The sequence below is a fragment of the Lithobates pipiens genome, unplaced genomic scaffold (genome assembly GCF_037356315.1).
Source record: "Lithobates pipiens isolate NorthernLeopardFrog02 unplaced genomic scaffold, aLitPip1_a1.2 Scaffold_16, whole genome shotgun sequence".
Classification (NCBI taxonomy): Eukaryota; Metazoa; Chordata; class Amphibia; order Anura; family Ranidae; genus Lithobates; species Lithobates pipiens.
Window position 1 is genome coordinate 34,059,258 of NW_027507748.1, and position 15,303 is coordinate 34,074,560.

The 15,303-nt window shown below is 46.4% G+C and overlaps 1 protein-coding gene across 2 annotated transcripts in view; it reads right to left on the bottom strand.

The window, feature by feature from the left end:
- LOC143981696 (granulocyte-macrophage colony-stimulating factor receptor subunit alpha-like) overlaps nt 1-15,303 on the bottom strand; it is a 116,916-nt gene that overhangs the window by 77,203 nt on the left and 24,410 nt on the right. For both annotated transcript variants that reach the window (XM_077479711.1, XM_077479710.1), the window contains exon 5: nt 6,003-6,123. In XM_077479711.1, coding sequence (XP_077335837.1) covers nt 6,003-6,123 — 121 coding nt within the window. The remainder of the gene's footprint in view (nt 1-6,002; nt 6,124-15,303) is intronic.

Here is a 15,303-nt window from a genome sequence, read left to right on the forward strand (position 1 = left end):
GAGGAGAGCCGATCGGCTGCTCCTCTGACAGGGGGGTCTGTGCTGATTGATTATCCTCCCTAGACCACCAGGGATGCCAATGGTCAGCACAATGGATGCCAATCAGTGCCCATAATGGATACCAATCAGTGCCCACAATGGGCATCACTGATTGGCATGCATTATTGTTTGGAACTGATTGGCATCCATTAGTACAGTATAACACCAATGCCGCCTATGAGTGCCCACCTGTGCCGCCTATGAGTGCCCACCTGTTATGAGTGCCCACCTGTGCCGCCTATAAGTGCCCACCTGTGCCGCCTATGAGTGCCCACCTGTGCCGCCTATCAGTGCCCACCCATGCCCATCTGTGCCGCCTATCCATGCCCATCTGTGCCGCCTATCCATGCCCATCTCTGCCGCCCATCCATGCCAATCCGTGCCAGCTATCAGTGCCAATTTGTGCCACCTATCAGTGTCCATCCGTGTCGCCCATCCGTGTCGCCCATCCGTGTCGCCCATCCGTGCCGCCTATCAGTGTCCATCAATGCCACCTCATCAGTGCCACTTCATTGGTGCCCATCAGTGCCGCCTTATCAGTGCCCATCAGTGTAGCCCCATCAGTGCCCATCAGTGAAGGAGAAAACGTACTTATTTACAAAGTTTTGAAACTGAAACAAACAAAAAAACATTTTTTTTTTTCAAAATTTTCGGTATTTTTTTATTTGTAGCGCAAAAAATAAAAACCGTAGAGGTGATCAAATACCACCAAAAGAAAGCTCTATTTGTGGGAAAAAAATGATAAAAATTTAATTTGGGTACAGTGTAGCATGACTGCGCAATTGTCATTCAAAGTGCGACAGCGCTGAAAGCTCAAAATTAGTCTGGGCAGGAAGGTGTTTAAGTGCCCGGTATTGAAGTGGTTAACATACAGTACTTTATGTATGTTATTTACCTGCAAAAGCCTCCCTTGTGTAGACAACCATCCCTGAGACTGCTGCTGGTTGCTGCCATCTTGAATGTGATGTCAGCAGCCCCGGGAGACTCAAGTGACAGTCTATATCACCCATTCTCAACCAGAGAACATTAAGGTTCTTCCAGAGGTTGGTAAGGGTTCTTGAGCGGTGGCTGAATGACCTCCCATCCAGTGGTGAGGCTGGTGCTCAAACAAACCTGCACCCCGACGGGCACTGCCGCTCAGTGCTCTGCGCCCCAAGCCTACCCTTTTTTGAAGCCAATTAGAACCATGCGTCCGGCGCCCTGCACATGGATTAGGGGAGGTGCAGTGTGGCTAAGCGGAATTGCCACAGCTAATTGAATTGAACGTTCATATATCAAATACATATTAATGTACAAAAAGGCACAAAACCAACAAAAAAGGGCATAGGCAACCTACACAGGCAACAGTACCTTGATACAAAAAAAGCGCAAATACACATATAACTGAACCATCAAACAAACTGCTAATGTGAAATAATTAGGGCGGTGGAAATTAAAGATTAATTCCTAGATTAATCGATTAATTTTTTTGATCAATTCTTTTGATCGGTACTCAGCTCTCCGCCGGCTCCCAGGTGTTCAGGGAGTTCCGTCGGAGATCCGGTGACGTCACAGACATCGACATCACCGGACTCCTCCCCCCTTCCCCAAGTGCCTCCGTCTGCTAAGGAAGGGAAGGGGGGAGGAGTCCGGTGACGTAGAAGTTTTTATTGAACGTAACACGTACAGGGGAGGAGCTACGCATGACGTGACCCGCTGCTGCCCTACGGAACTAACACGATTGACGGCTTTACATGCTGTGTTTTTATCATCTTTATGTGAGTAGTTTGTGTTTGAACACAAAAATGAAATCTTATACTTAAGTGGTGAGCACTTAGATCTTTTCTTTCTACCCATGACCTGACGTCCTAGCTGAGATCTAAGAAAGCGTGAGAGAAGTTTATGGTCCGTGTTAACCCTTTTGTTACCCGCTTGCATGACCACCTGTTTGCACAGAGGTCCATGTCATAAGGTGGGAGTGATTAGTTAGACCGGAGGTGGAGGGATTGTCATCCTACTGTGGAAAAAAAAAGACTTACGTCAGTGCTACAGTTTGAATTTAAAACATATTTGTGTGAACTGTGAAGTTAAGTCATGGATTGTGGAAACTAACTAGTGTCGGGTGATTGTATATAGTGTATACCACATTTACCACTGACTAATGCAGAGTTGCAATGCAAGGAGATCAGCTAAAAGTAGTTGGATCTGTATGTGCGTTATAATTAATCAAAATTAGTCGATTAATCAATTTAAAAAAAAAATTGAAATTTTAACCAGTAACAGCTCTAGAAATAATGAAAAATATATATGTAATTTATCCAAGTATATATACAGGGTGAATATATTGACCTTACGTCAACCTCCTTAGTTTCTTTCGCCCAGTATGCTCATGTAAAGACAATAATAGAGCCCATAGCGTAACTCCATATAACAAATGTTTATTGTGCAAGTAAATTGGCAAACTTACAAGATTCCAAACAAATACAGGCGTTGTGTACAAAAACCAGGAGGGCCGGGTTGCGGTGCGTTCCACGGACCAAAACCAGATGTAATGACACAAATAGCTCCGGCTGGATTTTTTATGAGTTACCATATTTATATATTTTTATAAGAGTCACTATAGTCACCTTGTATATATACACTTGTATACATTACATTTTTTTTTTTTTTTTCATTATTGCACACTGGCACTTTGTTTGATGTTTCAGTTACAGTACATATTTTATTCTATCTTTTCATGTGACAACACTGAAAAAATGACACTTGTCTACAATGTAAAGTAGTGAGTGTACAGCTTGTATAACAGTGTAAATTTGCTGTAACACAGTTTGCATTTAGGCATCTAGGCATGGTGAAAACAGCTTGCTGAAGTTCAAACCGAGCATCAGAATGGGGAAGAAAGGGGATTTAAATGGCTTTGAACGTGGCATGGTTGTTGATGCCAGACAAGCTGATCTGAGTATTTTAAAAACGACTGATCTACTGAGATTTTCATGCAGTATGGATCCATCCTGCCTTGTATCAACGGTTCAGGCTTGTGGTGGTGGTGTAATGGTGTGGGGGATATTTTCTTGGCACACTTCGGGCCCCTCAGTACCAACTGAACACCACGGCCTACCTGAGTATTGTTGCTGATCATGGCTATCCCTTTATGACTACAGTGTCCCCATCTTCTGATGGCTCCTTCCAGCAGGATAATGCACCATGTCACAAAGCTCCAATCATCTCACCACTGGGCAATGAGGTCACTGCACTCCAATGGTCTCCACATTCACCAGATAACACTCACCAGATCTCAATCCAATAGAGGACCTTTGGGATGGGGGTGGAGATTTGCATAATAGATGTGCAGCTGAAAAAATCTGCAGAAACTGCATGATGCTATCATGTCACTATGGACCAAAATCTCTGAGGAATGTTTCCAACCCCTTGTTGAATCTATGCCACTAAGAATGAAGGCCGTTCTGAAGGCAAATAGGGCCCAACCCGGTACTAGCAAGGTGTACCTAATAAAGTGTCCAGTGAGTGTATAAAAAAAGCTCCGATCATCAGTGAGATCACAAATATAAAGGAGAGAGGGAGTCCTGATCATCCGTCAGATCACATACAGTATATAAAAGGTCTGTGAACAGCTGAGACTATTAATGAGGTCTGGCTACCAGGTAAGATGTGGATCTAGGGGGTCAGAGGTCCCACCCAAAGCTTTACAAATATTTCAGGCTTCAAGACCCAGACCATATTAAGTTCTGAGAAAACAAAAAGTTTATTTTTTCCATAGCCGCCATAAACCATGGCGCCCTTCACAATGTGTATGAAAGGAACCTAGGTGGCATGTATGTATTGTCCACTTTTGTGAGATTACCAAGAAATCCAGGTGGTGTTTTTAAGATATACAACTCTTGGTAGGAATATGCTCATTGTGCCTATAATTGAGAACTTGTCATCTTACAGTAATAGGTGGAGCATGGTGCACTGTGTAAGCTGCTGGGTTCTTGCATCTCTTGGATGCTCCATCAGATCTTCCTGCCATGGTTCCCAACTCTGTGTCTGTCTACTGGGGAGCTTGGGTTTTTTTTTTTCTGTCAACCTTTGTGTGTTCAAGGTCATCCTGTGACATTCTTTATCATAAAAAAAAAATAATAATAAAAAAAAATCAGCAGTGATGGTTGGAACCGTTCATTATGAGCATATCAGATGTGTAGACCAGCCTTTTTCAACCAGGGTGCCTTCAGGTTTCTTCAGGGGTGCCTTGGCAAAATTACTAAAAATTGTATACACACCAGAGGGTGGCTAAAGCCTGCCTTTTAGTTACAGAAAACCATGGATTTTCATTGTGAACTATTACAATCTTCTCTTTGGTTGCCTCCTAACATCCAATGACATTGGTTGATGAGGACATCGGTTGGCTGCACAGCGTCCTTGTTTGCCCCTTTCTGCCAGCACAGGAGTTACATTAGCAGAGCGTGGAAGAGAAAGATTGGAACAGGTAGTCAGACCCTGTGTGAAAAGGTGTATTTTGCTTTGGAAGAATAAAGCACCTTTAACGTTGGATGTCCTACTTGTGTGGATGTTGCTGCGTAACTGTAGTTATTTGTTTCGTTATTACCATTTTAGGATAGGGTGCCTCGAATTTTAAAGGGTGCCTTGACTGAAAAAAGGTTGAGAAACACTGGTGTAGATCCAAGTACTGCTCTAACTCTCCAGTGTCTATTAAAACAATTCAATTTATGTTTTAGATGGACCAAGTATTAACCACTTGCCGCCCGCCCTATAGGCTGCAAAGTGGTTTCAAAATCCTGACCGGACGTCATAGGCGGTCCTCAGGATTTTTAGCCGATGTGCGCCCCTGGGGGGGGGGGGGCACGGATCACGGCGAACATTGTTGCGGGGTGTCAGTAAGACACCCCGAAACTACGATCTCGGTAAAGAGTCTCCGGAGACTCTTTACCACGTGATCAGCCGTTTCCAATCACGGCTGATCACAGTGTAAATAGGAAGAGACGGTGATCGGCTTTTCCTCACTCTTGCCTGTCAGATGCAAGTAGAGGAGAGCCGATCGGCTGCTCCTCTGACAGGGGGGGTCTGTGCTGATCTATTATCAGCACAGCCCCCCCGAGGATGCCCACACTGGACCAGGGACGCCACCAGACCACCAGGGATGCCCAGCACCAGGTTATCCACCCTAGACCACCAGGGATACCAGTCAGTGCCCACAATGGATGCCAATCAGTGCCCACAATGGATGCCAATCAGTGCCCACAATGGGCATCACTGATTGGCATGCATTATTGTTTGGCACTGATTGGCACCCATCAGCACAAAACAATACAATGCAATGTCGCCTATCAGTGCCCATCCATGCCACCTATCAGTGCCCATCCATGCCAACTATCAGTGCCCATCCATGCCCATCTGTGCCGCCTATCCATGTCCATCCGTGTCGCCCATCAGTGCAGCCTATCAGTGCCACATATCAGTGACACATATCAGTGCCCATCAATGCCACCTCATCAGCGCCACTTCATTGGTGCCACCTCATCAGTGCCCATCAGTGCCGCCTTATCAGTGCCCATCAGTGCAGCCCCATCAGTGCCCATCAGTGAAGGAGAAAACGTACTTATTTACAAAGTTTTGAAACTGAAACAAAAAAAAACATTTTTTTTCAAAATTTTCGGCCTTTTTTTATTTGTTTAGCAAAAAATAAAAACCATAGAGGTGATCAAATACCACCAAAAGAAAGCTCTATTTGTGGGGAAAAAATGATAAAAATTTCATTTGGGTACAGTGTTGTATGACCGCGCAATTATCATTCAAAGTGCGACAGCGCTGAAAGCTCAAAATTGGTCTGGGCAGGGAGGTGTTTAAGTGCCCGGTATTGAGGTGGTTAAAAGGCAAAATCTTTAGGCCTTCCAACCATCCCAGCTTGTAGTTTTGATAAACTGTATTGTTTTTCCAAGAGTGTTACATAAAGGTGTTGAATTTACCTGATGGCCAAGGAATAATTGGTGTCTTTTGGGGCTTCTCTACCCGCAGTCCATGAACAGTTTACAATAGAGACATTATAGACCACACAGGCAAAGTTTTCAGCAGCGGTGTTCTCTTTGCCTAAAAAAAACAAAAAACAAATATATTGAACTGTAGACAAGACGTGCCAATACAATCAGGAAGAGGAGTTTGCATAGTCAGGTTTCATCAAAATTAAAAACATTAATATTTTTAAAGAAAATCTTATATTCCCAGGTCCTTTGGAAGCAAATGGATGCAGTCCTGGCACCACTACAAAATTATGAATAATGAGCAAACAAAAGAAAATGTGCGTTTTTCTAAAACGCTGTACAATATTGCAGACTAGGGATCAGGTTTGAGTTTGCTGCTGCTATGGGTCCAAGCTGAGGTCTCGGCAAATTTATGTGAAGATCCAAATCCAAAGACATGCTGGTAGGTTAATTGGCTTCTGTCCAAAATTGGCCCTAGTATATGAATGGGGACCTTGGATTGTGGCTCCTTGAGGGTAGGGACCGATGTGAGTGAGAAATGTACAGGGATAGGGACAATTGTAGACACTCACTCAGGTTGAATCGAATGGACTGGTGTCTTTATTCAACCTTACTATCCACCTGGGAGAATGTTTTTAAAAAATGTACTGAAGGCCTTTGAATTATGTTCTGCAGGCTTAGAAGGACCTATACGTTTTTTGTTTTTTTTTGGGGGGATAAGCATAGACCCCTCACTATAAAAGGGGGGCCCCTAGGGCAACCATAGTGTCAGTGTATTGGAAGCTCGGGTTGGGAAGGGTAGGTAGGGTAGTAAACGATCCTTCCCAGGTCCACTACATCCCTGCCTATACAAGGACCAGGCCCAAGGAGCTCTGTGACTTTCCAGGAGAAAGTAAACTGAGTCCAGTAGAACCACGGCTTGTGGAAGTGGGCCTCTTGTTTCCTCAAGGATGATGCGAGTTCCTCCATGCGCACAATGTCATTCACCGACCTAATCTACTGAGACACCATGGGAAGGGATGTCGATTTCCATTGTGCCAGGACACAAGCCCTGACCACATTAAAGTGGAAGTAAACCCTACTATCGTTTTCAGTCAAGGAAGCTGCCATCTTGGCCTCTAATGCTTCTTCAACTGCCATAATGCTGCACATGTGATCAGTTATGAAACCAGCCATTGGATGGCTTGAAAGTTTGGTTGAGAGCACAACCAATGTGAAAGTTAGCATTTCCGGCATGCCGGGAATGTAAGTGTTTTTTCAAACTGGGTTTACGCCCGCTTTAAGAATGTCTCTCCAAGGAATGACGATCATTTTATTTGAATAGCGAGTTGAGGTGCAGGTGATAAGCAGCTGGGTCTTGTTCAAGGGTCAGACCAATGAGATCTTGAAACAGGGGGCAGACATCACGTCACAAGGGGGTGATTCGTCAGCAGATGTGAAATAGTGTGCCCCTAGCCATGCCACATCTCCACAAATCGGGACTGGGAACATACGGTATAATTTCTTCAGGACTCTGTACCACCTGGTAAGGAGCTTGTAACCTGAGTCCTTTAACCTCTTAGCCCTTGTACACACGGTCGGACATTCAGACGGAAAATGTCCAATCGGACCGTGTTGTCGGATAATCCGACTGTGTGTGGGCTCCATCGGACTGTTTCCATCGGAATATCCAACCGACAAAGTTTTAGAGCTGGGCTATAAAACTTTCCGACAACATGATCCGATCGGTCCGATTGTGTGTAGAGAATTCTGATAGGACACGAAGTGCCATGCATGCTCAGATCAAATTCCTAGACCAAAGCTATTGGCTAATAGCCTGAACGTAGTCCCATCGTAACGGAATAACGTCGTCACGTTACGTACGATCGGATTTTCCAACAACTTTGTCCGACCTTGTGTATGCAACACCAGTTTCGGACAAAAATCCGTCGGACATAATCCGACGGATTTTGTTGTCAGAATGTCCGACCGTGTGTACAAGGGCAAAGAAATGGAAGACTTGTGTTTGATAAAGAGTATGAAGTCTCTTTGTTCGGGGGTCAATTTTAGAGCCAAATTTTTGCTCAACACTTGGGAGAGGGGGGATATACAGTATCTCACAAAAGTGAGTACACCCCTCACTTTTTTTGTAAATATTTTATTATATTTTTTCATGTGGCAAAGGGAAGAAACCGCCGTACTAATAAAGTCCAATTTACAAATAGTTGATTGTAGAGATGGAGAACATGTCTCATGTGGCAAGAAATGTGGAATAATAATCATCAATTCTTCTAATATTAACACCACAATAAGTGTGCCACCACCTTAAGAAAAACCTGCTTACCAGATGGCAAGCAAAATCAGGCATGTGGCTATAGCCCAGAAGATCGTATGGATAAGCTCTGGATGAATGATTGCACAGATATATTCAAACACCGATGACACCGCTCAATCCAGGACCATTGATTCAGCAACTCACTCAGCAGTAACCCAGAAAGAGAGAACTACCATAGTGTAATATTGCCTAATAGTTATTTATTAATAAAAAAACAGCATTGCACTTACATTGTAGAAGTTTAAAAATTGCACATAAAAATACAGAGACGGTCTGGCTGCAAACAAACTCCCATCCTCCTAGTGACGTCAGCATGTATCCTCCTCCAGACGCGTTTCGTCATATGTGACATTGTCAATGGGGAGCAGTTCCTGTCGGTCCATTGGGCATAGGCATTGTTGTTACCACTGAGCTGTTGAAATATCTTGTTATACGTCTCTTCCCAGCAAAGGCATGATTTTGGCATTGTTTTTAAATGGAGAGATGTAGACTGTCAAATCCATGAAGAATACACGACGTGTGTCTTCTGGTATAAAAATGTCTCTTGTTAGGTACAGGCAGTCCTCGAGTTATGAACGGGTTAGGGACTGCCAATTTTTTCTTAAGTTGAATATGCTCATAAGTCGGAAGCGCATGCGCAGAACGGCAGAGGCGTAGTTTTCCCATGTTTTCCGATGCTCTGTCAAGTAGCTGCACATGCGCAGGCATTGTATTCCATTGTTTTCAATGCTTTCCGGTGTGCCCACCTTCTAAAAGTGGCCACGCATGCGCAGAATGCCAGAGAAGTCACGCCACCTCCCGTTCGTAAGTAGGAGTCATTCGCAAGTCAGATGTTCGGAACTCGGGACTGCCTGTAATCAGAGATTGTTGATTCAGAAAATATCTGATTGCCTTCAGGAGCAATTCAGGGTTCCTCTTGCTCAACTGTGGGTATAGGATTCTATATATGAAGGTTTTTAACTATTTATTTTATTTTTTGTTTGTGTTGGTTGAATTAGATGGAGGTGTGCCTTTTTCAAACCTGGTTAACTAATGTAACCTTTAACATATTGAAGAGCAAATGGATGGTTGCTTTGATCTTTCTAATGAGTGTAGCACCCTCCTAGAAAGGATTCCAGGTTGTTTAGGTAAATTTAGTTATTTTGGCCCCTCTGTAATCAGGGGAGCAGTGTGTGATTGCTCTGGGCTGATCTGGACTTCACTGGTTGACGGTTTGGTTGACGGTTTGATTGTTTCCCCCGTCTTCCGGAGGATTCTAGAATGTAGTGGGAGGGGAAAGGTGGATCAGCATCCTGAATATTTATGTTGCCTCAGCCAATCCCTGCGGGTGGGTGCCCAGTAGGTGGCTGGAGAGTAAATAAATAGTCTGGGTGTGGAGCTGCCCTGTTCTTGTCCAGAAGGAGGTGTTCCCAGGCTGAAGGGCCGCTATCCTTCTGGACAATTCACCTAAAAATTCTACAGGAGCTCATTGAGGTCTCAGCTAAGTTAGAGCTGGGGAAAGGGGTGGGGGGAGTGGGGGTAGGTGTACGTTTCTGAGAATATCTGGAGTTAATAAAGGAGTCTCACTAGGAACCTGATCTGAAGAGTTCATGGGTGATTGTTTGGTTGATATTGGAAGGAGGCATCCAAGTATCCAAGGGAATTGTGAGTACAGACCTGAGTCTAGGATCCTAGTGACTGTTCTGCTGTTACTTTCCCTTGTGCACCAGTGCCATTGCTTGCTGGACTGGGACAATCCTTATTGTGCCCTAGTGCTGTCCATTCTTTGGGCTTCTATTAAAGAGCCTGTTCTAAGGAGTAGTGACAGAGTTGAGAGTGCCCCCTTTTTATTGCACTCTAATACTGATGTACTGCCAGGGCCCGCCAGCTGGATACTGGAACCTGTGCGATATAAGTAGGTATTCGCCAGCACACCAAGGATTATCAATTTCGTCCAAATGTTTTTTATTCAAGAAACATCACATCACAAGATAATACAGTGCAATGTTTCGGAGCCTCGCATGCCTGACCAAGGGATCCTGTGCGGCTCAATGTTGCACTATAGGGATGGCCGAACAGTTCGCCCGGCGGTCGTTTCGTGGCGAATTTCGGCTGTTCGCGGTCCGCCAGTTCGGCGGACTATTGGCACCGTTCGCCCGGCGGACACTTCCGTGTTTTTACTGTGTAAAGGAACTTTGACCTGATGACACATCCATCATGGGGTACAGGACAGCCAATTGAGACATGACAGCACATGGACACATGGACATTTCCCCTAACTTATAAATACACCCGATCCGGCGGCCATTTTACATTCTTTCTTCTGTCACTATAGGGAAAGGTTGCTGTTTGGAGCAGGGACAGATAAAATGCTAGCTATTTGGTACACAAAAGTTATTTTCAGGACTGGTATAGGTGTTAGGTGTATATAGGTTTGCTGTGCTACTGATTGTTGCAGCAGCCTGAGTGTCTTTTGTCAGTTTAGAGAAAGGGACAGAGCGCTGTGTCTGCTGCTATTTTAGGGACAGCCAGATTAGTCATCATCATCATCATTAGCTGTTACTATCAGGTCCACAAAAGTGCTATTCGAGTAACCAGTTATCATTCCAGTCTCCTCTGTTTTGCCAGTTTGTATAGGGACAGGAAGGAAGCAGTGTGTCAGGCAGTGAGGGTCAGTTTAAACAGTAGCTGTTACTATTAGTTCCACAAAGGTTCTTTTCAGGACTGGTATGGTAATAGGCTTGTACACGTATAATATTCTTTCTTCCAAATATAGAAAGAATATTATACTTGACTGCTGCCCTTCTGCTGCAGTCTGCTAATCATTCACAACTCACTTGTTCCACAAAGCTCTTTATCAGGACTGGTAACTTGGTCTGTCTAGGGTGCTACAGTACATAGGGTTGAGTGAGGTACAGTCTGCCGTTCTGTAAGGACTGGTATCGGTCCACAATAGATAGGGTTGAGATGCACCACTGCTGACCGCTGCCCTATACTGCAGCAGTCCTTCAGCAGTATAGGGACTGACGTACAGTCTGCTAATCAGTCACACACAACCTACTTGGTCCACAAAGGTCCTTATAAGGACTGGTAACTTGGTGAAGGGTGCTACAGTACATAGGGTTGAGTGAGGTACAGTCTGCTGTTCTGTAAGGACCGATATCGGTCCACAATAGATAGGGTTGAGGTGCACCACTGCTGACCGCTGCCCTATACTGCAGCAGTCCTTCAGCAGTATAGGGACTGACGTACAGTCTGCTAATCAGTCACACACAACCTACGTGGTCCACAAAGGTCCTTATAAGGACTGGTAACTTGGTGTAGGGTGCTACAGTACATAGGGTTGAGTGAGGTACAGTCTGCTGTTCTGTAAGGACTGGTATCGGCCCACAATACATAGGGTTGAGGTGCACCACTGCTGACCGCTGCCCTATACTGCAGCAGTCCTTCACCGGTATAGGGACTAAGAGTTTTGTCACAGGGTCATTTAAAAAATGACAGGCAGAGGAAGAGGCAGGCCCTTCCGCAGGGGTGGTAGGGGTAGGGCAGGAGCAACAGCCTTGAGCCAAAGTGGGAAGTTGCAGAAGGTGCGTTCAATTACTTTAAAGGACGCACCAGACTTGGTTGAGTGGCTCACTCAGCCTTACTCTTCTGCACCCTCCTCATCCTCTCGATCTGCACCCTCTTCTTCACTCTCTGCTATGTGCACCCCCAAAGACACTACCACCAACAACACCACCACTACCACCACCACATACCTTCCGCTTGAGTCACAGGAATTATTTTCCGATCCATATCAAGAGGACATTTCTGATGCGCAGCCACTCTTGGTATTGGATCAGGAAGAGGAGGTAGCAACAACCGCTACTCAGCAGTCTGACGACAGATCAGCCCAAGGAGGAGGTTGGTCCCCGGTGTTGCTGCCTACTCCGAGATCTCTACTTATAGCGGTGGGGAAGGTGACGTTGATGATGACGTGTCTAGTGATGTCACGTGGGTGCCCACAAGAGAGGAAGAGGAGGGGAGTTCAGAGGGAGATATGGACCAGCAAATAGGGAGGAGAAGCAAGAATAACTTACATTGCACAGGAGGGACATAGCAGGCTGCAAATGTATCAGGAGTGAGTCATCGACCATGTACGGTCACATCTGGTGCTCCCAGGACACCGGCACATGGCTCCGCAGTGTGGGCTTTTTTTAACGTGTCCGCTGCTGACAATAGCGTTGCCATCTGTAATCTTTGCAGTCAACACATTAGTCGCAGTAAGCCCAACACTCACCTAGGGACGACCGCCTTAAGAAGCCACATGGGCAGCCATCACCGAGCCGAGTGGGAGCAATGGAACACACAAAGCCACACTGCAGGCTCTCACCGTCCAGCCTCGTCTTCTACTTCTCCTTCTCCTCTCTCCTCACAATTGTCCTCCACTCCACCTTCCATCACGCCAAGCTCACATTTTTCTGCAAAAAGGCAGGCTTCCGTGGGCCTAATGTTCGAGCGTAAAAAAATAATGACGCCGGATAACCCTCTTGCCCAACGATTGACGGCTGGCTTGTCAGAACTCATAGCCCGCCAACTACTGCCATATAAACTGGTGGACTCGGAGGCCTTTCGCAAATTTGTGGCCATTGGAACACCACAATGGAAGGTCCCAGGAAGGAAGTATTTCTCAGAGAAGGGCATCCCAGAGCTATATGGCCATGTTCAGCGGCAAGTGAATGTATCTCTGGCACACAGTGTTGGTGCCAAGATACATCTGACCACAGACACATGGTCTAGCAAACACGGGCAGGGAAGGTATATCACTTTTACTGCCCACTGGGTGAACCTTCTGACGGCCGTCAAGCATGTAACCCGTGGCACCGGTGTAGATTTGGTTTTACCGCCACGGATTGCATGCAGGCCTGACTCTTCTTCTCCTCCTCCTCCTACTCCATCCTCCTCCCTCTCCTCCTCAGCTGCCTCCTCCTTTTCCGCTGCTAGCGTCTCTTCTGCTGCACCGCCCAAGCTCCCCAGAACCTATTCCACATGCCAGGTGAGACATTGCCATGCCGTGCTGCGTCTATTGTGCCTGGAAGCCAAGAGCCACACTGGCCCGAAACTCCTTTCAGCTTTGCGTTCACAGGCAGATCAGTGGCTAACACCGCTCAATTTGACAGTTGGTAAAGTGGTGTGTGACAACGGTGCCAATCTGCTTAGCGCATTGAAACAGGGCAAAATCACGCACGTGCCATGCATGGCACACGTCTTAAACTTGGTCGTGCAGCGATTCGTTGTCAAATACCCTGGGGTCCAGGACATCTTGCGGCAGGCAAGGAAAATCTCGGCCCATTTCAGAAGATCTTACACGGCCATGGCTCGCCTTGCTGACATTCAGCGGCGACACAATCTGCCGGTCAGACGTCTTATTTGCGATTGCCCAACGCGATGGAACTCAACCTTCTATATGCTTGATAGGCTGCTCCAGCAGAAACGTGCAGTTAACGTCTACCTGTATGAACTCTACGGCAGAAACGGTTCTGGGGAGCTGGGGTTTTTTTCACCGCGCCAGTGGCTGCTCATGCGCGACGCATGCAGACTTCTGCGGCCATTTGAGGAGATCATCAAACTGATCAGTCGCAAGCCATGGCGCCATCAGTGACATGGTACCTTATGCCTTCTTTATGGAGCGTACATTGCGTCGTGTCATTGATTAAGCTGTGGAGGAGCAGGAGCGGGAAGATGAGGAAGTTGCAATGCTGGATGAATTCCCAGGGGGGGCTACTCTATCTGAGACAAGTCAACAACAGGAGTCTGAAGAGGAGTCAGAGGAGGATGGTGCCGGGGCGGATGAGGAGGAGCAAGAAGAGCATGCTTTAAACCTTTCTGGGATCCCTGTTGTGCGTGGATGGGGAGAGGAGAATGAAGAGGACGACATTATCCTGGATGATGAGCAGGAGCCAGGCCACCACACCGCTTCCACTTTAGTGCAAATGGGGGCCTTCATGCTCCAGTGTTTTAATAGGGAACCCCGTATAAAAAGCATAAGGGTCAAGGACCAGTACTGGGTGGCAACGTACTTAGACCCCCGGTACAAACACAAAATGGCGGAAATGTTACCGCCGTCGCAGAGGGCTGTCAGAATGCAGCACTTCCAGGCCTTGCTTCGAGAAATGCTGCATTCTGCTTTTGCGTGCGCTGGCAGAGGAGCAATTCCCACTCTCAGAGAAGGAGTTGCGGTTACCAATCCAACAGCGCCTGCAAGAAGAGGAAGAGGCCGGTTTGAAGATGTGTTGGTGACTTCGGATACAAGGTCATTCTTTCAGCCGACCCATCGACAGGTGTCATCCGGATCCAGCATCAGGGAACGTCTAGACCGTCAGGTGTCCGACTACATTGGGTTAACGGCCGATGTAGACGCTCTGAGGAGTGATGAACCCCTGGACTACTGGGTGGGCAGGCTTGACCTCTGGCCAGAGCTTGCCCAATTTGCAATCGAACTGTTGGCTTGCCCCTCATCCAGTGTCCTGTCCGAAAGGACGTTCAGCGCAGCAGGGGGGATCGTGACCGATAAGCGTACTCGCCTAGCTCACGACAGTGTTAACTACCTCACATTTCTAAAAATGAATGAGGCATGGATCTTGGAGGAATTCAACACATGTGACCAGTAGACCATGTATATGTCTATAAACAGTTTTTTAAATCAAGCACACAGACCTTCTTTCTTCATTTGGCTCACTTCCTTGTCCCAAAAAAGCACACCGTACTATATGCCCCTACCCTCCTCTTTGAAGAGGTTGAGCGGTGTCATATTTCTACTGGGGCTGCTTATGAGGGGATCGCACCATCCCTGTGCTGTGCTGATTTTCTCCTGGTCCTGCTTATTATGAGGGGATCACACCATCCCTGTGCTGTGCTGACTTTCTCCTGGGGGTTCTTATTATGAGGGGATCACACCATCCCTGTGCTGTGCTGATTTTCTCCTGGTCCTGCTTATTATGAGGGGATCACACCATC